Below are 26554 nucleotides of genomic sequence, written 5' to 3'. Positions count from 1 at the left end.
TTTTAATATTTATAAACTATTTAGGTTCGACTTATCAAAATCACGTTGAACAAATGGCACCTTACGTGGCTGAGTTATCTTCCTTGGAATCAAGAGCACAACTTTTGCATTTGGAAAGGCATATGGCTGCAGCAGCGAACTAAAATTGCGTTAACTTAATATGAGAAATCAAGATCTACTATCATGCTTTGCAAATTGAGTATTCAATTTTGTGTTTGAATGTTATTTCTAGTGTTCTAATAATTTTAATACCCAGAAATACAGTGTACTGTAATTTTCAAATGTAATATATAAATTTGTTACATATAATATAAAGTTTCAATTCGCACGTAACAAGGAGTATTTTTTACAAATTAATCATTTAAAAAAAAGAAGAACAAAAGAAATTGACTCGCGTAAATACCATTTCGTATATGTGTATATAAGACATCCGGTAAGTGTTTATTGTATTTTTTATAATCTTCATAATTGTACCATCGCTATTTTAGTTACACAAATGTATAATACAGTGACTTTGCAGTGTTTAGTTTTTGTTAACCTTCGCAATATCCTTTGTTTGTGTTTTGTGATACGTGCGCACGAGGGGCACACGTACGATCTCAGTTTTTTTTTTTTTTTTTTTCGAACAGTATAATTATATATCATTTATACTCTTAAAATTTACTAAATGACTTCTGTTTAATTACACATAATAATTTTATACACATTTCTCGAAATCAATGGTAAACGACTATAGTTACACAGTATACAAATCATACTGTTTGCTTTTTTTGTATTCGGGTACAGCATACATGTGTTCTCTCTCCCTTTCAAACAGTGTGCACGATTGATTCACGCGTTTATGAATGCATTTCTTTTCACACTTTTAAGATGGTTTTCATTCCATTGTCGCAGTTAATACAATATAGAGTCAAACCATTTACACGCTAATTTAATTGATTAATCAGCATAGATTCATGAAAACATTTCCTTTTTTCTCTCTCTCTCTTTCTCTCTCTTTTTATATTCAGACAATCATCACAGAATGAGAATGAAATATTTTTTTTTCCTGTTTCTTGTAATCTAAAAACACATTTAGTCGTTCACACCATTCTCTCTCTCTTAAAATGGCACGCTCGATAACACACACTTCGAAAAGTTTCACTCGATCGCTTTAACTCGGTTGAATTATATTTATATAATATATACAGAGTGCCTCAAAAAGAACGAACACCGTGGAAACTGGAAATCTTTTATGGCAAATGATAAAAAATTCCTTTACCACTTTATAATTTGTGATTTTATTTCTAAGATATACGTATTTAAAAATTGAATGATGGCGCCAATGTATATCTCAGGTTGTAGCTGATCGTAGGGGAAAATACATTCACGCAAAAAAATTATAATTAATTACCTTGTTAATTTAATGCTTCAGTTTTAATATAATTTTAGCAGTGACTGGACTAAATTAAATTTAAAGTACCCATCACAAATGACACCCGCACCTGTCGACGCGATAATACTGACGCTTTCAACACGTGACTGGGACCACGTGATCAGCCGCCTAAATTTAAACAGAGCGCGCCGGAAATGAAGTATCCAATTTTAAATCGCTTATATCTCTTAAATAAAATCGCTGATTACAAAATAGCAAAGGACTTTTCGATCCCTTTTTTCATCAAGAATTTGTAGTTTGCACGATGTACATTTTTTCTGAGACAACCTGTATAATATATATATTCATTTATTTATTTATGTACTTATATGTATATCAGTTTATCGTATATGCTACACGTCCACCCCACGATTTTTACTTAAATAGCTTGGACAACTAAACGACTCAGGTGATCAATACCCGTTCGCGTATTTCATATAGTAACCATTAATATATTTTTTTTCGTTTGATTGCATTGTACGCAATAATGTGTATATGTATGTATGTGTGTCTGCGTTTGTTTTTTAATTGTGCAGTTTTATCATGAACGCTTGAAAAGAATAGAAAAGAAAATATCTCCCGCGTAAGAACACGCGGTGTGATTCGAGAAATCATGGGGCGGACAACATTCAATTTTCAATTTTTCCTAAAGAATTTTTCTCCTTTTCTTATTTATTCATTTACATCACGTATAGTTTCATTTCTGTTTTTTTTTCTTCCACGCACTCGCTCGTATGATCAGCGCAATATCGAATGTTACAATTGTTCAACGATCTCTTATCTTTTCCATTCGTTTAAGTCTTCGGCTAAACGTTACTTCTAACAAGAGAGACACGCAACAACGAATTCATTTAAGAATTAAGGGAGAAAAACACGGGTGTATCGAGAGAGGGATGCTGATGATGGACTGGAGGGACATTACTTATCGACGAGCTGGTAACTCTTCTTTTCTCTCTCGCTTTTTTTTTTTTTTTTTTTTTTTTAAAGTTTCATATTCTCGTTCTCTATTACGTGGATACATATTTATTCACGAACAATTAAGTGATCCTCTCGTCGTTCTTCCTTTCATCGCTAGGATCAACGATACAACTTCGTCTAATGCTTTTTCTTCCTTTGAAAAATTCCAATTAAATGTTCGCCAGTTTCCACTTGGAAACCATCATTAAACGAACGCTCATCATTGTTTCCGTTTGCTCCTCAGAGAAGCTTTTTCCCGGATCCTAGCGAACAAGATCCGAAGACTAGAAAAAAAGAAACGTTCGATTCCGGATAACGGATCGACGATCGATCACCGTACACATATATTTTTCATAGAAATTACTTCGAATAGAATACGTGTGGCAAGAGCCCATTGTTTGACTCCTCTTCTTTCCCTCTATTTTTATACTTAACGAATAGGACAGTTTTGGCGCGCTCGAGGCACAAGTAGCTTCTTTCTCTTGTTCTTTCTTTATTATTTCATCTAATTCGACAGAAAATAAAAACAACAACAAGTGGTCTTACATTGAGGCAGTCGTTTGATAGAACTAAAGAAGAGATTAGTTACACATCGTTGAAATGAATCGAAGCGTTTCGTCAACGTAAGATCACTCTCGCTATGTTCTATGAGTTAAAGTAATCTTGATTTTTTTTTTTTTTTTTTTTTATCAATCACGAGGAACGAACGAAACACGGTTTGTAGAGAAGTTATATAGAAAGGCACGATCCACAATCGGGAACCATGATACACAACGGTTGTAGATGTTATCAGATAGAAGACAATGGAACATTTATGTCCTTCTTTTTTTTGGTACCTATTCGTAAATTCGAAAAGGCTATTAAAGATAATTCAATGCACCACAAATGATATTAGGTTGTTGCAGATGAAATGTTTGATTAGAACGTCCATGGTTTGATATAATTGACAACCAGCCATTTTTGTATTAAGAATATCAACGAAAGGTGAAACTTTAAGCTTCGAATTGATGTGGCATAAGTGATATTTGACGATAATTTTCTGTCATGAAATTATATTTATACTTTGCACGTTTGATATGCAACAACCTGCTACTATGTTTCTTTGACATTTTACCTACGGTAGGATCGTACACGTTTACGCGATCGTTTAATTAGACGCTCGTTAATCACGAACGCAACGTGTCTGTATCTTTCGAGAGAGACAGACGATAATAATGATGTGACGTAAGTAATTAATTCTACTTTACCGCTAAGGATGTTGCGTAGTGAAAAGCTGACATAGAAATGATAAGCTTCGGTTATTTGAAACAAATGAACGTGCATGATTTCTTTTTTTTTAGTAAAAGACCACTTTCGTTTACACCCTCGAATGTCGGAGCCGGGTGAATTTTATAGACCAAATAATTAATAAACGACGCTTTTTTTTTCCTTTCTGGTCATGGAATTAATTTCGCCAAGAAATAAAAATACGCACCTGAATGTCTGCGTATGCGTATGAAAAACGCATCGACATTTATTAGAACGTTAATCGTTATATCGATTGATCTTGTTGACTTTGATTCATCGATTGAATAATTTTAACTTTCAGAACGATCGTTTCGCTCTCTGCGCATATGATCATTTAAATAAATTACATCGATCTAAATTGCACAGAATTTCTTCTCCCCGGAGATAGCTTTTCGTTAACAATGATTACAGAAGTAATCGCTGATCACAATAATAATGACAACATTTAACCTGTTAACCGAGAAAAGGACGAGTTAATACGTTCCTTTATCGTGCGAATTGTTCAAACTAGATTCAAAAATTATATCACAAACGCAAACTTGAGTGTTTAATCAATGATCGATGGCACCGGTGTATATGTTTGGATCACGATCATCGACCCAGCACCGTCGTTCGTGGGTTAATCGAAGTGACCCATGGGAACGTATTAACCCGTCGTTCGAGCGAATATACGCAAACAAATTGTTGCATCGTTACGCTTTAATTACGAAGAAAAATACGTATGTTGCGTAGAAGATAAATCGGTTCTACTTTATTCACTTCTTGTTACACAGTTGAGAAGGAGAAATGACTCCTTTCCGATTGAAAAATGACTCGGTTAACAGGTTTATAATAACGACAATAACGATGATGAGAATGATGATGATGATGACAAGATGACGATAATGACGACGACAATAATTAATAATAATATAACTACATTATCCGTTTCAATAAAATCTGACCGTGTAAAGACAATTCATTTCTTTTTCATTATCGAATAACAGTGTAACGATAAGACGATCACAATAAATGACTCTGTATCCTTAACATAAACGCGAACGTTATTTATCTAATAGCAGACGTTTCGTGGCTTATCGTTCGGATACGCGTAACGAATCGAGATTTCTTTTTTTATAATAAATATGTATTCTTATTAGCCAATGTATGGATTATCCGGTAAATGAATCGATTTACTACGAATAGTAAACACTGTTATGTATTTACTTGATACTTTTGCTAAAATCTTGAATACATTGATTAATAATTCTATACATTTATTATTAATTTCCATTTTTTTCTATATCGTTCCTTACCGGTACCTCGAATCGTCGTTTAGCGATCTGATTAAGAAGTCAAGAACACTGCCAGTTAATTAGTATCGGTAATAATCACCAGCAGTGTTTTACTTTTTCATTACGACGATTCAGATCGCGTCCAGTCTACTTTGACTTTCGCTTCTTAAGGCAATACTCTCTCGTTCAATCTCCCATGCACAGCAACGTGGCCCACAAAGAATTTTTTGACTAAACGCAATAATTTCGACTTGGTGGACGACGCGCTCCATTTCCATTCGCAATCGTAATCGCAAAGAAACGAGGAGGATCGTTCTCTTGTAAATCACCAGCGGGGTCGTTCGAATTCGAACGAAAATAAAAACCAAGTTTCGTACGTTGCACGCGCACAGTAGCTAAATGATCGAGACGTTTATCGAGGGATCTTTAAATGCAAACGTATTCGCGATCGACGAGATCGAAAACGTAAACTGTTCGATCTTACCGCGTAACGCGCGATTCGTATCAATAAATGTACACCCGGCGAGTGATCGATGTCTTCTCTTGGTAGGGAAAGGTGTAGAGATTCCATTCCTCTATACCTGTTCCTTCCAAGAGAAGACAGAAATTTTTGCCATGTACACATAAATAGAATATTTAACTTCGTCAATCTATCGATACGTCGTCATTTGCCTTTTTATGATCACACGAATCTGCCATTGTAGTATTTACAAATAATAATTACTTGCACCGCTTTAGTTTTTACATGTACATATTCACATGCCTGGTACACATTGTACGTACAATAAAAAGAAAAAAACTTGTGCGATCGGCGTATGTATACAATATGTATAATTATATATATGTATATAATGTATGTATATGTATAATCGGTATAATCGTGGCCACGTAAAATGGTTATTTTAATTCGGTTATCCGTTTCTTTCTTTCGATCACGTACGCGCGCACGCACACACACACACAAAACACAGTCGATTATAATTTACACTCACGAATTTTCCCTTTACATTCAACACAGGTAATAATAGCAAATGTTTCATTCTTATCTTTCTCTTTCTTTCTTTCTTTCGTGTGTGTTATTGCCACCGTCTGTTAGACTAACAGGGACAATGATTTCACGGGCAGCTATTTTTCGCATCATTGCACATTATTGTACATTGGCAAGCGTCGAATGATGCATCGTGATACATAGAAAATAATAATACAATAGATTATGATTCATTGTTCACGATTCGAGTCGTTTCGAGTGAAAAGTTCTGTACCAACTGCATCATTGTTCGCATCAACATCGTTTGCCAATGCACTCGTAGCTTCATCCTTCGTTATCCTACGTTATTCAACGCCACTCGAAATTAGAACGATCGCGTATCTCTTTCAGAAGAAAAGAAACGCAACGAAACGAAGAAAGAAAAATCATGGTGATAGTAGTAGCGGTAGTATAAGAATACTCGTAACAATACTAGTTACACGATACTCGTTCATACGGCTTGCAGTACACACGATTACGATGATTCGCGTCTGTTTGTGCTGGGGGGTAGTGAACATTCAAAGTTTCACGGAAGTTTTGTTGATCGACATATGTAACAATATTACTCTCACCGAAAACATGCTCGCATTTTTCTCTCGCATTCCATTGCACTCTCGCAATATCTGTAATCGGTTTCACAGTAAAAATAACACTTGGTAAAGTTTATAAATACCGTTTTACAAACTATGGCTTGTCAATTTATGTATATTAGTACGACAGGTATACATATAATTAATATGTGTATGTGTGTGTGGTATGCATACAACGGGCCCATACATTGATATCGGTTACACGAGAGTACATTACGATCGTGGAGGAGGAACAGGAGGAGGAGAGGTGTGGGCTCGTTAGCATTTACGGAGTAATCGTTATGCAATGTCCGGAATTTCTATCCTCATCGTTTCAACAGTCACATCTGTTTAATTACGATCAGACTGGAAACATCATTGAAACAAATGAAATATAAAATGACCGATGCCAAGTGGATAAAATTTGTCGAGACGATTGAGAAAGAGGCGCAGATGGGAGAACTCTGTTTATCCAAAGAAAATTTTACCAAATATCTGGTTAACACAAATCTTTGCCCATTTAAATAAATAGAGTTCTACCATAGCACCATTGATACACAGATCTTTGAAGAAGCATATAAAAAGAATCAAATATACAGACAATGGTTTAGATGTATACTTCTGTTCTCCATGTTGCGTTACAAATAAATAATCTTTGTTATAAAAAGGAGCGAACGTGATCGAGTTTGGAACAAGACGATAATAAGGATAGTAAGACCGGATGCCCCAATATATTTACGTCATGTTACATAAAACCTTCTCGGATCGTGGCTTAATTCGTATTTCCTTATTTTACTCGGTTTAATTTCACGTTAAACTCTCGTTATCTATTAATTAAAAGTAGACGTTACACAGATCGGTAACTGGCACTCGATCCAGCGGATACGAGATAGTTGCCTGCACCACTGACTCTCCTTACAGATGTATTTTCCTTTCTTTTCTTTTTTTCTTAATCCCGTGTATTAAATTGTTTATGAATTTGTAATGAGAATTTATATTCATGCACCATATGTTCGAAACAATTCGCACATGTGTATAGAAACATCTCGTCCGCTGGATCTAGTAGTATGAAACGAAAAGAAAAAATGAAAAAAAAAAAAAATACAGTTAAAATTCGAGAAAAATGAATAGGAGACTTATCATATACAGGGTGTCCAAATAGTAAAGATACATGAGATAAGAAATTCGCAACATCGCATGGTTGGTTCAGGATATTAATCCTAAAGGAGTACCGATGACAACCGATTACCGAATGATTCAGATTTTTACAAGATCGATGACAAAGTCTTAGTCGTGATATTCCCGAGTAATTCTTCGCATCACGGTGAATGATCCGAGGAACAAAACTGAACCAATGAAACCATTGAATAAAATACATCGGAGGTGGAGAATCGCTTCTGAAATCAACGACTATCACTTTCTCAACATCCTGTACACGTTATCCGTATTATAAACGTTCGGGGACCATGAAGCGTGCTCTACTCGAAAACGTGACCCAGGACTTTGCGTTATGAGAGTCGAATGAATAAGCAACATATTATAATCTCTGGTATGTTGTAACGTTACATCAACGATAGTTTGATTGTAAATGTCGGGGTCTAACCGCTAGTCAAATAGAGTGTACGTGTAAAATCAACACCTTTATCCCTTTCTTTTTTTTCTTCAAACGTGGCACAACATCCTTCTTTGCAGATTGTTGTTTAGGATTCAACATGTAGAGACAGTAGCTACAACGAGAACAACGTGCCCTAAGTACACGAGAATTAAAAGTAGTCTCAATGGAAATCAGTAGAAACGATATCGGGTGGAGGAATCTCGATATTCGATAGGAAACGTACATAAAAAACATGAATCCGTGGACGGTCACCCTGTACATATTTGATACATAGTTATACAATTAAAACGCTCGTCGAAATACTGTAAAATCTCACAAAATACTCTTCTTGTAAAAAGATGCGGCTGAAAGACTCCTACGGATCGGGCCAATGCGATTTAAACTGGAGATTCGGAAGGTTGGGTAAAATTAATTTTCTTTTTTTTTTTTTCTGCAAGAAGATCTCGTTTGACAAGGGGGTGAGACGGGGCGAGGAGAAAAAGATAGAGATTCGAGAAACGAGTAAAAGAAAACGTTATCAACGATAAGGACTTTTTATCAGAGACAATTACCTAAGTCTTAGGAAACGTTTCTTAATACTAAATCTGAACGATACACAATGAACGCGACGAGTGTGCCAGACGAAACTAAAGAGCCGTTTCCGCACGATCGTCGTGGATATCCACTTGGTGAACACGTCGACGTCGCGTAACGAACGTTCATACGCTCTGCTTATCAACGAATTGATGCGTAATTAGAATAAAAATTAACGAGGTAATTAGTTTAAAATTGCACGTGTTTCTATTAGCAACGAACGTTGTATTCCCACGTTCAGCACACTGTACGTCGAAACCTAATTTAAAAAAAAAAAAAAAAAAAAAAATCAAGGAGTCGAGTGATCGAGAAATGCCCGAGAGATTTGAAATATCTTTCGTCGAGACGCACGTTTTGGTGTGTAGAATCGTTAAACGCTAGGAGGGGCATTGTTGTTTTGCTTGTACACCAATGACGATATAATAAAGCGATTCTGTGCAAAAAAAAAAAAAAATAAAAAAATAAAAGAAAAGAGAAGAAGTGTATCCTCTGTCGCGGGACGAGATTTTGTTTTAGGTAACCCTCAACCGCTGCGTATCAACGTTTCTCCTTGGAATCTTCGTCGAAGAAGAAGAACGATCGACTTCGGAGTCGTTCGATCCACAAAACGGTGTATCTCGTACGGAGGATCCTTCGACGCGTAACGTATCATTTCATTCTCTGAATGCCGAACGATCTCAGACACGCGAAGAAGAGTTCCAACGCAACTCAAAATCGTCGTAGATCGCGATAAAAAATTTCGATCGGACATCGTACGACAAGAAGCTTGTAGACTCGCGTTAGCTCGAGCCGCAACGATACCATAGTGATCTTCATACGAATAGACGAGAACAGGACGACACGTCGGCAGGAACGAAGTCACAACAGCTCGTACTGACGCAAGTGCATCCGTTGAATGATGTCCCGACAATCGTTAAACACTCTCTTGATGTTCTCTGTGTCGACGGCGCATGTGAAGTGCGGATAACAATAGTGCTTGCCGTCGCCGCTTGCTGTGCTTATACGCTGCAAAAAATAAATAAAAGAGATTTCATACGTACAACCACTCTGATCGTTCTAAGAGAGCGAGTTATAAGAATAATACGATATACGGAATACGAGATGAGAGAACGACGATTCACTTACAAGGAATTCGTCTCTAATGAAGTACTTGGCCCTTATAACGTCAGGCGGTTCCGAGGGATCCGCTACTACCCCTGGTTCGACCGGTGTCTTGTACCGCTCGAAATCTGGAAAATAGTCCTCTAATTTGTGCTTGCCGGCTTTTACCTTTTCCGCCAATAGATCCTGTTTGTTTAAAAATAAGATTACGGAAATTGTGCGGAGCCACCTAAAAGGAAACAACGGTAATGTATACCGATTTCTCTGTCGATTCGTAATCGAATACTATGAGGATGGATCAACGGTAAATTGAGACTTTCCAGAACACTGATACATTTATACTGTAGACCGATCAAGAAATACAAATGATGGAAGGAGGAAGGGTTTTGTAAATAAACAAATATTTCAGTTAAAGAGTTTAAAGTGACCCGGTATCGGTTTGCGGCGTCGTTTGACTCGTCAGGGGTTAATACTTTGATTGCCACAATAAATTCACCGAAACTCTCACCAGCTAGTAATCTTATTTCCTGTCGTTAAACCTAATAAGATCATTTATAATTGAATAAGGTCGTTTCTCGTAGAACGGGTGACGGACTATTGTGGATCATTCACGCGCCACCCAAGTATGGATAATGGATCAATAATCTGTTGAAAACGAAGATTCCGGTGAATAGTCTCGTTTACATTTGATCGATCCTCTTAGTATCCGCATGGACATAGCACAAGACGATGATCCGTACCGATTGTTCCAGATGCTTTTGAACAGATCCAGACTCTCTCGGAGTCTCAGTTTCGTCGGGTCCTCCCTGAGCACCATGTTGTAACTACTACACGCTGTTACAAATATAATTGCCGTCACATCGTTAAAACACTGTATCCACTTTCTCCTTTCGTCTCGTTGACCGCCGACGTCGAACATGCTGCAAAAACGATCGATTATTTTTTACAATATCTAATGGACAAAGTATAAAACAAGAGAATTTCATGCGTTGTTACGCGACGGTTATCTAGAAATCTAAATGATTAGTGACTTAAGTTACATTGGAAATGATGTATTTCGAAGAAAATCATTAAATAAATGTTAAGACTAAAAATACGGAAACGACGGAGGATCCCGACCGACCCCGACGTAGCGTAACGCGAAAAAAAGGGTGGAAATATATTATAAAAAAGTTGCGGAGGCGTTAACTCGGTTAACGGATTTCGCAGCACGTACACACGGTGCACAGGTCTATATGTAGGTGTAATATACAGCAGAGAGAGGCCTGGATGAGAGATGCGAGTCGGTGCTTCGCGTTATATTTACCGTCGGCCGATGTTACTGTAATACGTTCGTCTATATATAGTTACGCGACACTGGAGCAAAAGCGAGAAGCTATCGGATGATGACGGGACTTACTGAAAGTTTACTTTGTCGACTTGAAACCGCGTCTCGAAGATACCGGACGTGAGCACTCGACACCTGAGAATGTCCTGTAACAAATTGGAATAAATAAACGAATAGAAAAAAAAAAAGAAGAGACATCCATTGATGAAAATTTTATAATTTAACAATTACCTGTTCTGTGGGGGTGTAATCCGCTTGTTTAACAATGGCTACCTTATCTAGAAAACTGAAACAAAGAAGGAAAGCAATGATTAGATAAAATATCATCGCGTTAATGATCATTATTCAACGGTATACGCGAGCGTTGAATTTTTATAGATTAGACCAGCCCTTTTGAAAGACCCTATAGATTTTAGGATCGACGTATCCTTACTGTAGAAAGAAGGTTGCAGGATATCTGGAAACGGAAGTATGCTATCGAAAGTGGTGCGATAAGGTAGACGATGGAGAGCGGAAGTGGCTGCTGAGAAAAAGGGTAGAACGTTGAGGGCATAGAAAAGAGAGAATTCTCTCCCCTATTCCCGTACCTTCTCTCTCTCCCTCTCATCCTTTGCTTCTCTCCCTGCCATCATCCCTCATTCCACCCCCCCCCCCCTTTCTCTCGAAAGACCCCCCTCTGGTTGTGGTGTCTAGGGTGGATAGAGCGCACGAAGAGGGAAAATCGATCCTCGGTGGTGTCCTATCCTAACCCCAACTCTCGCCCTCTCGGCCTCGCCGGGTATGCCTCTCTGGCACCCAGTTTCCAATCCGGGTCATGGGTCACTGCCACCGCTGCTCCCCATCAATCGTACGTGCAAGCACAAACTACTTAGTTGCACGTTCATACCCTAACGTTCAAAAGCATTCTCAAAGAAATCTCCTTGGTTTTCATTAGAATTATACGGAGAGATTGTATTTTCAGAAGATTTATCACAGGGTTTGATACCTCGAAAATGTATAAAGGGGCAAATACTTTTGAACGGTAGTGTAACGATATACGATGCAGGTGTATACGTGTACGAGCCTACAAGGGGTGGGGTCTTTGCTTTGACACCACCATGCAACCTTCCACACAGTCGGTTGACGGTGATAATATATTTACTGACAAACGCTAGGATTGCTGGGTCGGGTATTTAGCACCCTATACGTTACAGCTTTCGAGTGATTTATTCCATTAATAATTTTATTTTAGTGCTAGCGTAGGAAGTCGAAGCTCTCCTACTACCCTACTATCATTATTCACCCCTCTAACTATCTACGAACCCTATAATTTTTATTTCCAAAGTCCTTATTAAATATGGAAATATCAAATCAGGTTTCAATATTATACGTATACCCTGGTCTCACCAAACTATTTACGCGTAGAGACCTCAAAGGGTTAAGGTTCGTTGGGTAGCCGGAACAAGAGATCAGGTGTGAGTAACCTGAAATTGGCTCCTCGAGTAAATTTGACAGACCACAAATCGGAGGAAATTGGTTTTCGGTAAAGTGGTTCGATAGGGAAGACGCGTGTACGGACGGTGTAGGCTCGCGAGAAAGGTAGGTCATGAAATTGGCGCGCTCGCACAGAAATGAGGTTATCGACCTCCGGAGAATTGAAAGAGGAAGGAGGTCGTGACCCACTGGCTACAGCAGAACGATTTTCTCGTTATCGCGGCATGTAACACTCCCGACCTTGAGGTCAACTGTAACAACGTTATTTCGAACGATACGCGATACCCGATGATGCACCTCTTCCAATGAGCAACAATACCATCGATTCGACAGGTAAATTGACGATATATTAACGCGGTCAAAAAGAAAAATCAACCAGTAAGAAAGTCGATGATTTCTATCCTAACGCGATTCTCAATTATCTCAGCTATTCTCGCAGACACCTGATCAACCAAACAGAGAAGTCATCGACGCGTTCCCGTTACATCCAAATGTCAAAGACTTGTAAATATTGATTTCTCGGATGATATATTTTTAGGCTTGCATCGAAAGTTATTAATGAGGATAAAAAGAATGCTCGTTTTTATTCGAACGCGCGACGATGCCTACGGAAGAAGATTGTTATCGACCTAAGCATTCATGAACTATGTGTGACAGCATCAGTGATCCCAGCACATAGACCGGTCGTTTATATATAGCGACACGTGTTTCCTTTTTTAAGGTGTGCCGAAGGTATTCCATCGTGTAATTGGCACGTTACTCGATTCTCCCCCATGTACAACGTTTATTTTCCCCTCTCTCAATTTTTTTTTTCTTTTTTATTTCTAAACAATCGAATTTAAAATCAAAATTAATTGGACCACGTTCCTTTCGTTTTATCGTCAACGTCTTCTCGAAAGGATTTATCTATATGGGGATAGTTAATGGACAGATCTACGCGGTTTGCCTTCGTTATATCTTCAACGGGGTTCCCTAAAAATACCGTGCACTATTTTTATCGAAAGGCTTTTTAGCTTCACAAGAGAACCAGAAGAAGAGGAGAAAAAAAAGTACTTGAAAATTCACGCAAACGTTGGCGAAGTGCAGTAACCGACTGTTGGATATTTTTAACCGCGATAACTATCGCCGTGATCTTGATGCTGTCCTGAAATGAGAAATAGTTTGGCACTGATCGAAGAAGAGCTCCATTGTAATTGTATTGTTAGTTTCCAACAAATTTCATTTCAAATTAAAAAACTATCTGCCAGTTTTTAATTTAGAAAATTAAGCGAGCAATTTGCTTTGATTGAAAATTATCGTATTAGAAATTCAATAAGATTGTAGTTAAAATCAATTTCTGTTTAATTAATGCGTTCGACGAATTGATAAACGATGAACGAAGCGACAAGGTTCCGGTTTGTTAGCTTTCAACGACCAAGTTTCGCGTTTACACTCGAGATTCACGCCCGTTTGGCCACGATCTAGTGCAACAACCTGTGCCTCGCCTATGTAATTTTCAAAGGGATACGTTTAAAGTGACCTGCTGGACCGGGACGGCCAGTTTTTCGCTCATTTATATAAATTTATCGGGTCGAACGATGTTCCGGAGTTTCACCGTTAAAAGGGGGCCCCATGCGAAAATAACGTCCAACAACAAACTGGTGCACGATTTTCGAGCTTCTGCGTTTTCAGTTTCATAGAAATTATGGCGAAACCGTTCGTGCGAGGAACTTTACCAATCCGTAAAATTCACTTCCGACAAAGAGACGAACCATCGAAGCTTATTTTCTCGATGATGTTTCTTTTAAATAGAACGCTTTGTGATTAATTACCATGTATAATGAAGATTGTAAATCGAAATAAATACAAAGATTTGCGTGCTAGAGATAGACAGCGTGAAAAAGTTGGAGGTTCGGCCAATTGATTGAGAACCCCCGGATAAACGAGTGGCCGCTATTAAAGCGATTACCTCGTTAAGGCATTGTCTTCATTGGCATTAAATCGGTGTCATAGGCCCATGAATATACACGGATACACCATATGTATCGCGGTCATGAGAACGCTTATGAAATTTAACCGAATCTTTTATTTACCAAGTCAGACACGTGTATGAGCCGAGCCACCCTAAACGGACAAAGAATCCAGGTAAATCCAGCTATTTCTGGTACCATTATCATCATCTGCATAAAATGGTATCAGCGGTGTTTCTTATCACGATCACGATATCACAGATGATACGATAGGAGGGGAACGAAAGGAAGAGCAGATTAGAATAGCCATGCTCTCGCAGCTCGAACACAGAGTGCAGTGCAGAACAGCATCAAACGCGACTAAGGTGGGTAATAACTTTACCCTCTTATTTTTATCAACGACACGCGTCAACGGCTGTTCCACTACTTTATATTAAGACGCTCGGCCGGCTGCGTGGACTGACGTTATAATAATTTTCCAAGTTGCCGCTCTATTATCGGTGTCGATGGACACACAGCCAACCTCCCGTTGCGGGATGGTAAGAAAAATGGCACTTACTATTTGGCGCAGTCGATCAGCTGGTACTCGTTACTCCTCTCGAAGCTTTGTTGCACGCCCCGATCCTTCCATAACGTTTCCACGATTTCATAGAATTCCTGGAAAAAAAAGAAAAGAAAAACGATTAGTAAAAATGGCACGATCCGTGAATAATATTTCTAGCCTCTCGAACCAGAATAAATTCCCGTTCGAGGAAACGAAGATGAGAGATGACGTTCGAAAATAAATGATTGCCTTCCGTGATATTCGTGGCTGATTTACAAATAAGTTCACGGTTTGGCGGCCATCGTCTGTCTCATTAATTATCTAAAAAAATCTACGCCCGTGACGAAACGAAGAATTTGGCTCGAAACCGTACTAATCGTGGCAACGAAGCGTTCCACGTCATAGTTTGGACCAACGAGACGACATTTTTGCATGTATCCGAGGTTCACGTTTAACGTCTTGTTATTGGCATACCAATGTTTATGTTTCGTGACGTTTATTGAAATATATCAGAAATCGTAGCGTACAAAATGCTACATCGCTCAAAATTATATCTTCTTTCTTGTTGAAACAGCGTTGTTTTCGGTACCTGGATATGACTGAAGGATTTCCTGAACAAGAAAGAGAAATCGGTAACCAACGACAATGGAGTTAGCGAAATCTGATTTGCAGAGCAAGTAGAGGATGGACATTGGCAAGCAACTTGCTGGGAAAATTAACTACATCGTTGTTGGTAGAGTTAAAGCGCGCCCCATCGAGAAACCCTTTCGAAACTTCCTCCTCGAGGTGAGAGATTTCTGTTTTGCGATGGGACAGTTCCCAAGCGCTTCCGATCTCAAAGCAAATTGAACCAACTTTCCAAACTTAGACATCGCTGCGACCTAACTTTCAACCTTCCACTTTTTCGATCGTCTATGTATCTTTGGATACTTATTATGCTTCCTCCAAAATACACCCGAGTCTCGGTACCAAAAGGGTTAAATCCCAGGTGACTGACCGAACAGCTTATCACGTGGCAGAAGAGACTATTATTACCAAATAACGAGATAGAGCTTGTAGATGGCCACGTTTTGTATTAATTTAGGATGTCACGTGATCAGCTGTTCGGTCAATCGCCTGAAACTTAAACAAAGCAGTCTGAAAGTCGGGCATCCAAGCTTCAATCGTTTACATTTCAAAAATAAATCTTCGGATTTATTATAAATATATATATATTTGAAATAATTAGAGTTTCACCAGGTCTTACCACACTTTTCATTTTCAGTTACCATTTAGGAGGCACATTGGCGATAGACCAAAGTAAATCTTAAAAGACTCGCTGCAAATGTCGTAAATAATAATGCTTCGATGGTTACTAAAATCCACAACAACTGTTTCGCAGTTTATTTTATTATACCTCGTAAAATATGAACGCGTCGTGGGATTCGTGTATGTACTACACGGTCAAATTCAGCGTCAGGTCCGCTCGAAATAATCTTCCGTGTCCGCGGTTCGCAACGAGCCTCTCAGGATATGTAAAGAGCCGAAAGACAGTGACAAATCGGTCATGGACCGTCGAACCTGGTGAAACAAAACTGAAGAGAAAAAAGAAAAAGAAGGTAGACATGTTACTGGCGTGGCGACTTCCTGTTGTGATCTGGCGTTAAATAATTCCACCGACTAACGTGTATTTTGGCAGAATGAACGTTGCCTGGGCGGAATTCGAATTCAGAGTAAAATCTTTCATTAAATGCTGCTACCACAGTGAAGATTCAACCTGTCGACAGACGTTCCGTCCCTAAACATCTTAAACGTAAACGGCCACCAACGACACGTGGTAGTTTGGTTAGCCAAGCGGTTAGGACAAGCGATTTAATTCGATTAATTTAGGTGCATCGTTCTCGATGGTCATGGTACAGGATCACGTGTTGGAAACAAGAGGCCACAATAGATTTCACGTACACAAAAGCCAGACGCGAAGGTACTGTACACAGCCGCGTATCTACGTACGCACGTACCCGCCAACTGCCAGTGAATGACGCAAAACACGCGGATTATTTTGTCGCGACGACTTTATTTCGAGACGCGCCGCATCGTTTCGTTACTTCCAACCGTTTCGTTCACGGCACCCGAAACTCTCGGCTGATCTTTCTGGCACAGGAGAAATCATTATTTTCCTCAAACTGACAGAAGGTTTCTGTAATCCACTCGACTGCCTGGCAAATGAAAATCTCAATACTTCGTTGACCCTTCATTCTCTTTTCTCCATTTTAATTAACTATCGTATCAGTTTAAGTAAAGTAAGATCGATCCAATTAACTGATGACACACGTTATGCGTCATACGTTAATAGAAAGCATCAGCATAAATAATAAATGAATCAAATTTATCAAGTTTCCATGACTTATTCTTCGTTATCACGTTGCAAACCGTGTTTATGACCCACCGATTCAACTTGTATATTTGAGAATTGAGTAAATTAGAGAAAGCAAGTCGATAGACAAGAAATCAGTAGATCTATAACGGATAAATCATGCTACTGATTTCCAGTGCACGTTTCCAAAGAGGTGTGGCTGGATCGTTGCCCTGAATACAAAATCACTTGAACGGGTTAAATAATGTGAATCGAGCGCGCACGTGTGTGTCGTAATATCTTAGTGCTGCACCCTCTTATATTTCTTCTAATTATCGAGTCATTCGAAAATTTCATCTCATTTTTCTTAAATCGACGATTAACTCGAAAATACGAAGAAAATATATCTTAAGATTACAAAGTTTTGTACCATTGCCAAATTCAAGAAAATTTAAACGGTTAATCATAAAGTTTCGTTAAATACGAGCAGTGGTTTAATCCAGGCCCATGATCAACCGATAAAATGGCAATCACGAGTCGGATCTCCAGTTTCTCGTGTTTTTTCCAACCCGACCAGATGATCCTGCAAAATCACCAGGGATTTACAGAATCTTACGACTCGAATACTTTCACCGTGACATGTTTCAATGATCCATGTCGCGGAACATTCGCAGATCAACTGAAAAGATACACGGCCGTGTTTTCCACTGTACCAGTTTCTCTCTGTGCAACAATACGATTAAAGTAAACTCGTGCACGTACGTACATGTGTATACGAGGCTAGGAATGGCGCAGCACATCATAGCCAGGACACAATATAGCCTACCAACATGTGCGATGGCTGTGTAAACATTGTAAACACTGATCATACCGCACAGTGGCTCTCATACGAACAAATGATTAGTCTCGGTCCCTTCAAATACGCATACAATATCGCTTAGAAATCAGGGGACACTTGTTAACGACGTTGATCGTCGCGTGGGTCGATGGTGATTGGGAAAATTTAACTTAAAGTAACAAGTTTCCCCTGATATCGGAAAAATACGAATTCCACTCGTCGCCCTAGAGAAGACGATGAAAGACGATCGCGTTCGTTTCTGCAGGCTCCTTTAAAATTACGGTCACGGTGTAACCGGCTTTCATGCAAATACGATAAATCGCATTCACGTTGCGTCCATAAAGTTTCCTATTCGCGAATGCTTTCATCGAGGACAGGACATGTTTTTCACGGTATTACGTTTTAGAAGACGAAGTAAATAGACGAAACAAAAGTAACTCGACTGACTCACCGGGGGATAATCGAAGTCCGGTGAGGACGAGACGTCCAGGATATAATCGACTTTACTCTGATTTGCTGGATCCTCCAAAGCTACGGGTGGCGTTAACGTGCCCATCGCGCTGGTGATGGTCTGAAAAATGAATACATCCGTTAAAGCATATTTACTTTCTCCGTGTGTAGAGTCGAAGGAATGCAATTTAATGCACCAGAATCGCGCAGAAACTTTTGGAACGATGATTCATTAGGATTTTTCAGAAACCGGTCGATGATTTATGCGACTGGATTTAGATTTTCGAAGGAAACGATTCGAAGACTCTAACGCATCATCGTTGGCGTGAATTCGTTTGGTACGTTGATAACGTAATTGGTAATCCTTAAATACCGCGGGGAAGAGCTTGTCTATTACGTTCACCCGACATACGGAAGCGATTGCAAGGTTACGTACGACACGCGTATCCAAACACGGCCTCGAACGACAAATTGATGACAATACCCTGTGTATCTGGCAGTGTTCGTGTCGCGAATTTACGGGCGTATCACGTAACGTTAATGACGAGAACTAGTCAAAACGGACGTTTGCACGCATCTCACGGTACAAATTTGTACGCATCAACGCGGAAACGATGAATGGAGAAATTGGAAAGGGTTCATCCCTTGTGCAGTATTGCTCTCCGCGGTACTATACCATTTAGCGTTAGAGAAATAATACTGCTCCACCTTCCCCAGTAAATGAATGAAAGTTTGCGAGTAATTCCTTACATTCGTCGCGAAATTGCAAGAAGGAATGAAAATAAACTTAAAACTTACGCTAGAAGCTGAGAGGGTTTATAATTTATAAATGAATCGTTATAAATTCTTACCAGTATCGCGTCTCTGATATTCTTCTTAATGTCCTCGATTTTTTGCCGCTTTTCCCTGCACAGAAAATGTAAAAAACAAACAGTTTATTTGATCGTTCGATAACATCAGTGAAACGTTTATAAGTGAACGCTCGATAGAGTATGAAAAATCGAAGATTCGATCGTGTATAATCCATTCGATACAATAATCAGAACTTTCTTTTTATTTATTATGTGAAACCTAGTCAATCTAAACTTTCACACACTATTTTCTATCATTTTATCTAAGGATAGTCAGTTTAATTTCTATACAAGACACATGTGGTGCGTCGTTCGTATTAAATAGTAATATCCAAAAGTTTCCAACCTTTCGAGCAAGTGTGAGGGAATGGAAACGTTAATGAAGATATACTGAAATATAAATACACGGTACCGAAAGATAGATTAGGTCAGGAACCTTTGAACCATACGACGTAACACGATTGTCAGTCTCAAATTGACAAAATGTGCGGTGGTTACAGTCTGACCGATGTAAAGGTACAATTAACCTATATACCACGTTAATTCGATGAAAAATGGGACATGTAGATCGGGATCACAGTGAGGAGTGACGATGGTGGCGCAATGGATTAGGATAGAAGACTAAAATCTTAGTTCAAATCCCGATTGTTGAGTACCTATTTTTCAATCTACGAAAAACCTGCATCGAAAATCTACAATATAATCTTAATACACCCAAAATATTTTATCATTGCCTTCCAGAAAGTAAACGCTAACAGATGATCAAAATTATTGGCTTTCTTTCAAAAGCAACAAACATCTGATCTTAAAAAAACGATATTTTAAAAAACTACAGCATTGTCAGTTTAAAGTTTGTGCAAATAATAGATGATATCACTGATCTGGTTTTATTCGCGAAAACATAATCAAACAATACAATACGAAGGCGTCGAAATATAGATCATAAAACTGATCACGAATAATTGTTTGTTGAATACGATCATGATCGATTTTCAAAACAATCTTGATCGTGTTTTGAATCATGAATGATCAATGAGCACTTTAAAAGATAATCCACACGTTCGAGAATCATTCCCCCTTCCCTGAGACTTTTCGAAGTAAAAACGAACTGATGACCGTACATAATCTATTCAAGTTTATCATCATTAATTAAAAATAAAGCTTCGGTATGAGCAAACAGAGACAGAAAGAGATTCCCTGTCTCGTTCATTCTCGTTTTTGCTTCCGTCTTTGAACGATATCCAAAGAATTACGTCATCTTTGATCCTCTACTGGTCTTCTTTCGACAAATAGATGGTCCCAACTGGCTAATACAGACCAATACAGTACCGTCCACGAATGGGGCACCTCAGGCGCTTCTTTCATTCATCAAACGTAAACGCGCGACAGAGTCGGATCGAAAAAGTCGGATCTATGCGCAAAAGAGTACTCTTAGCCAAAGGAAGCCTACGTTGCACCGAAATTTATGGTCTACCTATGTCGGGCCTGAAGGGTTAATCCTCGAGCTCAGAATACAGGGTCTATTTTCGTCCGTCATAACCTATTTAAAGGAGGGACATGGAATTAATGGAAGCCGCGGCTCCCTTGAATACATCTGGTTTAAATAGACCCAGTGTCGGAGGGTTAAGACAAACGAAGGGACCGAATCGTGTTTCGTGCGTGGTCCTCGTATTGTATCACGGTGACACCTGTGCCAGGCTCCTGTCGTCACTTGGATCAGCCTCTAGCGAACTGCGACATGTTTACGTAGAGTTAACGATGGAGAATGACGACAGTCGCGATCTAATACAGGTTCACATTTTCTTTTTATTATTTTTTATTCTTTTCATTGCTCCGTTATTCCGGTCAGGTTTCTCTTACAGACGAAACGACAACGCGTGCGACACGACACGACCGTCTCTTTCGGTAATTCGTCTTTCTATCAAAAGTACGCTCCCTTTTTTTAAAATACGTTTTCCCTTTTTTCTTTGACATTGGTGCTGATTGTCGTTGAATTCGGCGTGCGTGACCACGAATCAACACACGGACCCCCTACCGTGGTTTAGAGGTATTTTCAGGAAAAGTTGTGCCACACGCGATATTCAAATACAAGAATGCTAAAAATAATCGCATGACCGGCCAACAGAAACGATCCTATCGCTTGCTAAGGCGTATTTTAAAGGTTTCGTCTCCGTGCCCGTGCGATAACGTTACTTTCTCGATGAATAATCTAAAAATATGATTGCCCAATTGTTCGAGACGCGAGTCAATTTAAGATCTACGATCGTACCGGGTCGGCGCGATGCGTTTACGAGCAAATTACGAATAGATCGCGAGCAAGATGCGACAACCGAGTTATTTTCGGATTGGCTGGTTTATATTTTACCCGCCTGTTGTGGAGAACGAAGAGGTGGGGGGGGTGGCAATCGAAGGTGAAATTGAACGATACGCGGTTAGCGTGCAAAACGATAAAAAGATGGAGGGAGAGAGTTGAAAGAAAAGAAAGAACTAAAAATACCAATGTTCTACGGTATGTTTCCATAGTAAACAGGCAAGAGATCTGCATCGAACACGTAACGCTTCTCAGAATTCGCGCCACTAACAAAAAATAGTCTGTGATATTTAAACGTACGAATTTCCCGCCGTTCGCTACGCGAAAATTTTGCCAGGTCGATCGTACCCTTCCATTTACAAAGGTGTGACATTTCATTGGATACTTAGGGTGTACGATCGACCCAGAATTAATAGATTAATATCAACGAAGGAAACGATTGAAAACGAAAGAAAAGAAGCGAAGAGGGAATTGAGAAGAAATCAGCGCGAAACGTAATAATAATAAGGTGTTCTTCGCGGGTCCCCGTTATCAGCTACCGGAGGCAGACAGAATTTACGACAGAGGCGCGAACCGTGGCCGTGCCGTCTGTTTGCACGTCGTTTTCATCCTATCTAGTTGCTCCTGATTTTCCACGTATACGTCTACCGTGTCGTTCTTTTTTACGATAACGACACATGTATGTCTGTCATCCTCTTTCTCTCTCCTACCTATCGTGTATCGTTTCGCGGTTATATTTTTGGTTCGCCAGGTTCCAACGGACAGCTGGACGAGGAAAATAGCTCGGTCGGTAAGAGAAAAGGAAAGGAAAATGTAACGAAAGTGAAGGCAATGTGTAGCGTCGAATGCAAACGGAATGATTGTCGAGAATAGAAAAAATATGAAAAAGAAGGGAAGAAAAAATGGGATCGATTTCGTTTCGACCGCGCGTTGATATTGCAATCACGCGATGGACCGAATTGGTTATACCGGCTGAATCATTCACGAGCACGTATTAATGGGAACAAAAAAAAAAAAAAAAAAAAGAAAAAAGGACTCGAGGTTACGTATGTACAGCTGGTGTTTGTCGTGTCGCGTGAACAATATCGAATTATTGGAGCCAGTCTTAAAACTATACTACGTTAAAATAATGAAACTTACGCTTCACTGAAACCGTTCACGTGCAATATCCTCATCTGTTTGACGATCGTGCTTTTCCCGGATTCTCCTGCTCCTGTAATATAGAAAAATAATCATACATGTATAATTTTTAAGGAAAAAAATATTAACATCGTTCGTTTCGTTCATAAGTGGTAAACCAACAAACAGATATAGGTTTTTGCTTATCGTTTTTCTTTCACCGAACGTTTAAACGAAATATCGTAATGTTCATTTATTTTCGAAGAATCGTAATTGCACAGAGCGAAGAGACAATAGAAAAGTAACAGCTGTTGCTTCGTAGTCTACAGCTACAGAACGGTCTATACGCAAGGCAACACACATTCGCGTCGAATTAGAACGACGACCTACATAAACGAAGAATAGGAAGGTAATGGCTAGGTGTTGGGTTAAGCATCGTGATAAGTGGAGGGTGTGCGTGCGTGCGTACGTGTTGAGCCTGTGTTTCAGTTGGGCGCACGCGCGCACGCGCTCACCCACGTTGGCCGCTGTGCGAAAAAAGGCTGTTGGGAGAAGGAGACGATGAGCGAACGAAAAGGGTACAACACGAGAGGCCCGCTGGATATTCGTGGGTGCCGGCTCATACGATAATCGATAAAATTGAATTACGCGCTGCTGAACATCGCGATAATGTTCAACCTGTCCTCTGGCCGGACGGTTTTTGCCCAAAATTGGAGATCGAAGTCGATTCAACTGGTATACACTCTAGATGAGAATATTTTCACCGTCCCTGACACGTGTATACGTGTACACATACCGAGGAGAGGACAGGTGGATAAATTTAACGAAGCATAAGACGAAACGAAAGGGGATTATTGGCTGATACATAAAGGTAAGTATATCAGTAGAAGATTAACGATGTAGGTTTAACCTAACGCTTACCGAGTAATAAGAGCCTGTGAGTAGCTCGGTAAACTTGCTTATCCTTTTGCAATTGCCTGGTGATGGCATCCGAGCGCCTCTTCTGGTTCTTGCTGTCATCCTGGCTGGCCTTACTACTCTGGCTGCCGAAACACCCCATGACACACCACGAGAGAGACACGCGCGGCTCACCCTCTTCGCTCTTCCCTTCCACTTCTGTTGTTCTCTGTTGTTCTCGGTTCAGAGAAATATCACCACTACTCACCGAGCGTAGAGCTCGTGGTACGAGCACTACCGGCGACGCGTGTTGTTTATCTCGCGTGAATCTGACGTTCGATAAGTACACCCTCTCTTCCGCGATACGCGGAGATTCACTCCCTTTTCCACGGTATTTTTCTACCTACGAGTTCGTTCCTTCGTTCCGGCCGTGTCTGTCACTCGATACTTATCTATCACCGTCGCGCTTACAACCAAAGCTTCGTCCTTCTATCGAACTCTCTCTTTTCCACCCACTATCGGTTACGCGGATCGCTCTCTCGTCCCGACCTTCTCTCTTTTATCTTTTTTTTTTTCTCTTCCTCCCTTTGTACTCCTCCTCCACCGTCACCTTATTCTGCCCGTCGCGAGTTTACTTTATCTCTTCGTTTCGCACACCAACTACGCGTATCTTGATTTTCGCTTAAATATTATATTATACACAAAACACGTTCACTTCACGGCTTCTTTTTCACTATCTTGCACTGCCCGCGAAACCATAGCTACACACGATCGACAGTGCTGCTTGTGGTCCAATACGATGGATCACTCGAACGCTGGCTGTATTATGTATTTAAGAAAATACGACGACGACGACGACGATGATAGAGAATATGCTGCTCTGTGTGGACGCCGAATGTGTCGTTAGTCGTAGGAGGGCGATCAGTCGTGTCGAAGCGACGTTCACGGGTCGTGACACCTGGCCCGATAACAAATTGATCCACTAGGAAGAAAGTGGGCGAGTTGTATACCGAGCTTGAGCACAACTAAAACGGTGGTACGCGAACAGAAAATACCGATAATATAAAAGACGACCGAACCACTTCCGAATCTTCCGTTTAACACTGGCGAAACCGGCCGCGAGTGTCTCGCGGCAGGTTGCGATAGAGGGAGTACGCACGAGGCACGACGAGCATTCGAGAGTGGGAGCGAGACCGGGACTGGGATAATAGGTTGACGTGCACTGTCCGATGCGCCTCCTGTGATGGCCCGCGAACACGAGACACACGCGAAATCGTTTCAAGAGGAAGGGACTCGGACGCGTGTACACGACAGCTCGACCTCGCCTCGCCTCGCAGGCCCCTACCCTTCGGACAGAACAACGAGAAGTTAAAATAGATCGGCTCCGGTGCGCTGCTTAGCTCGTTATTCGAGTAAATCGAAGAAAGTCGCGCGAATCGACAGCTCCTGTAGATAAGGAAGATAATGTATGCGACCGACCAAGTTTCTTCGCTTTTTCTATGCTCTCACTTCTATGCTTTTTTTTCCAATTTTCTTCCAACGATCTCCTCGTTACTGAAGTTTCACCCACGAAGAAAAGCCCGTACGCAGCACAGATCCGTCCGTATCTTTTTCTTCTTTCTCTAATTTTCGTTCCTTGACTCCTCAATTTTTCGAGGGCTCGTCCGGGTTCCCCCTCCCCGCCGCTCACTAGTCTCTACCCCTCTCCGCAGGCTTCTCGTCGACGACCACGGCACAACCACCACTCGGGGAACCCAACCGCGTGCCCTCTCTCGCACACACCCTCGAGTAATTTTACTCTCTCACCACCTCGCTTTCACCGCGTTCGCTCACTTTCCTCACTCAAGAATCCCCGAGGAAATTCGCGGCCAAAACATCCGAGACGAGGTGCTCCCTGCAGCCAACATGTCGTCTGCTAGGCCCACCAGCGCGGCGGCCCACCGCGCTTAAGATGGATCAGGTTCGTATCCTGACTTTCGAGTGCCCTGTCCTTCGCTTGATCTTCTTCTCACTTCTTTATCACGAAAATTCCACTTGTATGGACGATGATGATTACGCGTTTAATTTCTCGTCTCGAATTTTTAAATAAACTCACATCGGAGCTAACAATCTATCGTGTTAAGTGTTAGTACGTTGACTGCAGCGCTATCTACAATATCTGACAGAACTAAACTACTGTGTGCGATGTGCTCATGCGTCATACTCGTTCATAGAAGTTAGTATATTCTGTTACTCATACATACATGCACGTTTAGTTTTATACATATGATAGGTTGCGCTGCAATCAATCTGTATACATGTATATATATAGATATATGTATAACAAAACACCACGTAACCAATATATGAGAAACTATACACAATTAAAATGTTGTTTTATTCAGAGGGAATAAAAACAGCAAACACCAAATAATTTTGTATGCTTTCGATGTATTTATTTGGTTTGCCATTATCCTTCTTCTTGTCGTATTGTTATTTAAGATGTTTCCAGCATGAAGTTAATTATTGATAACTACCATCTTTAAAACAGAAGAATTAAAAGGAGAAAAAAGTAACGGATATATTATGCAGTATTATGCTAATGCTTATAAGTTGTGAACATAAATGTATAACTGCTAAAACTTCAATAAACAAAAGTTCTTACAC

At 40.0% G+C, this 26554-nt stretch overlaps 2 protein-coding genes and 1 long non-coding RNA gene across 4 annotated transcripts in view; 2 read left to right on the top strand and 1 right to left on the bottom strand.

Annotated features, from left to right (window-relative positions):
- LOC114877642 (ATP-dependent RNA helicase Ddx1) overlaps nucleotides 1-9015 on the top strand; it is a 12005-nt gene extending 2990 nt beyond the window's left edge. Inside the window, exon 12 of the mRNA XM_029190491.2 lies at nucleotides 25-9015. Within this exon, the coding sequence (XP_029046324.1) occupies nucleotides 25-143 (119 nt within the window). The 3' untranslated portion in view covers nucleotides 144-9015. The remainder of the gene's footprint in view (nucleotides 1-24) is intronic.
- LOC114877664 (guanine nucleotide-binding protein G(s) subunit alpha) lies at nucleotides 4383-26554 on the bottom strand. Of its 2 annotated transcripts, XM_029190544.2 has the most exons (10): nucleotides 23933-26554; nucleotides 23033-23105; nucleotides 19582-19636; nucleotides 18732-18851; nucleotides 15126-15223; nucleotides 11376-11430; nucleotides 11217-11290; nucleotides 10558-10737; nucleotides 9842-10046; nucleotides 4383-9721 (listed from the first exon to the last, which is right to left on the bottom strand). In XM_029190544.2, the coding sequence occupies exons 1-10, from the start codon at nucleotides 24069-24071 to the stop codon at nucleotides 9575-9577; spliced, it is 1146 nt and encodes a 381-aa protein (XP_029046377.1). In that variant the 5' UTR covers nucleotides 24072-26554; the 3' UTR covers nucleotides 4383-9574. The 2 variants fall into 2 exon arrangements, with proteins under 2 accessions (XP_029046377.1, XP_029046385.1); XM_029190552.2 differs by lacking the exon at nucleotides 4383-9721 and having other exon boundaries at nucleotides 9886-10003.
- Nucleotides 14899-17484, top strand: LOC114877716. The gene is made up of 3 exons (XR_003789621.2): nucleotides 14899-15105; nucleotides 15685-15896; nucleotides 16375-17484. It is a non-coding gene; the product is annotated as an uncharacterized LOC114877716 (long non-coding RNA).

This window comes from Osmia bicornis, chromosome 3, assembly GCF_907164935.1.
Source record: "Osmia bicornis bicornis chromosome 3, iOsmBic2.1, whole genome shotgun sequence".
NCBI lineage: Eukaryota > Metazoa > Arthropoda > Insecta > Hymenoptera > Megachilidae > Osmia > Osmia bicornis.
This window is presented reverse-complemented; position numbering and strand designations above follow the sequence as displayed.

What these genes read in the sequence shown, in the direction of transcription:
- LOC114877664 (XM_029190544.2), bottom strand. Translation starts at nt 24,071, where the DNA reads ATGGGGTGTTTCGGCAGCCAGAGTAGTAAGGCCAGCCAGGATGACAGC. An exon ending in AAAAGCATCTGGAACAATCG is followed by an intron (nt 10,047 to 10,557) that starts GTACGGATCATC and finishes GTTTCCTTTTAG; the next exon opens with GTGGCTCCGCACAATTTCCG. An exon ending in TCATTAGAGACGAATTCCTT is followed by an intron (nt 9,722 to 9,841) that starts GTAAGTGAATCG and finishes TATTTTTTGCAG; the next exon opens with CGTATAAGCACAGCAAGCGG.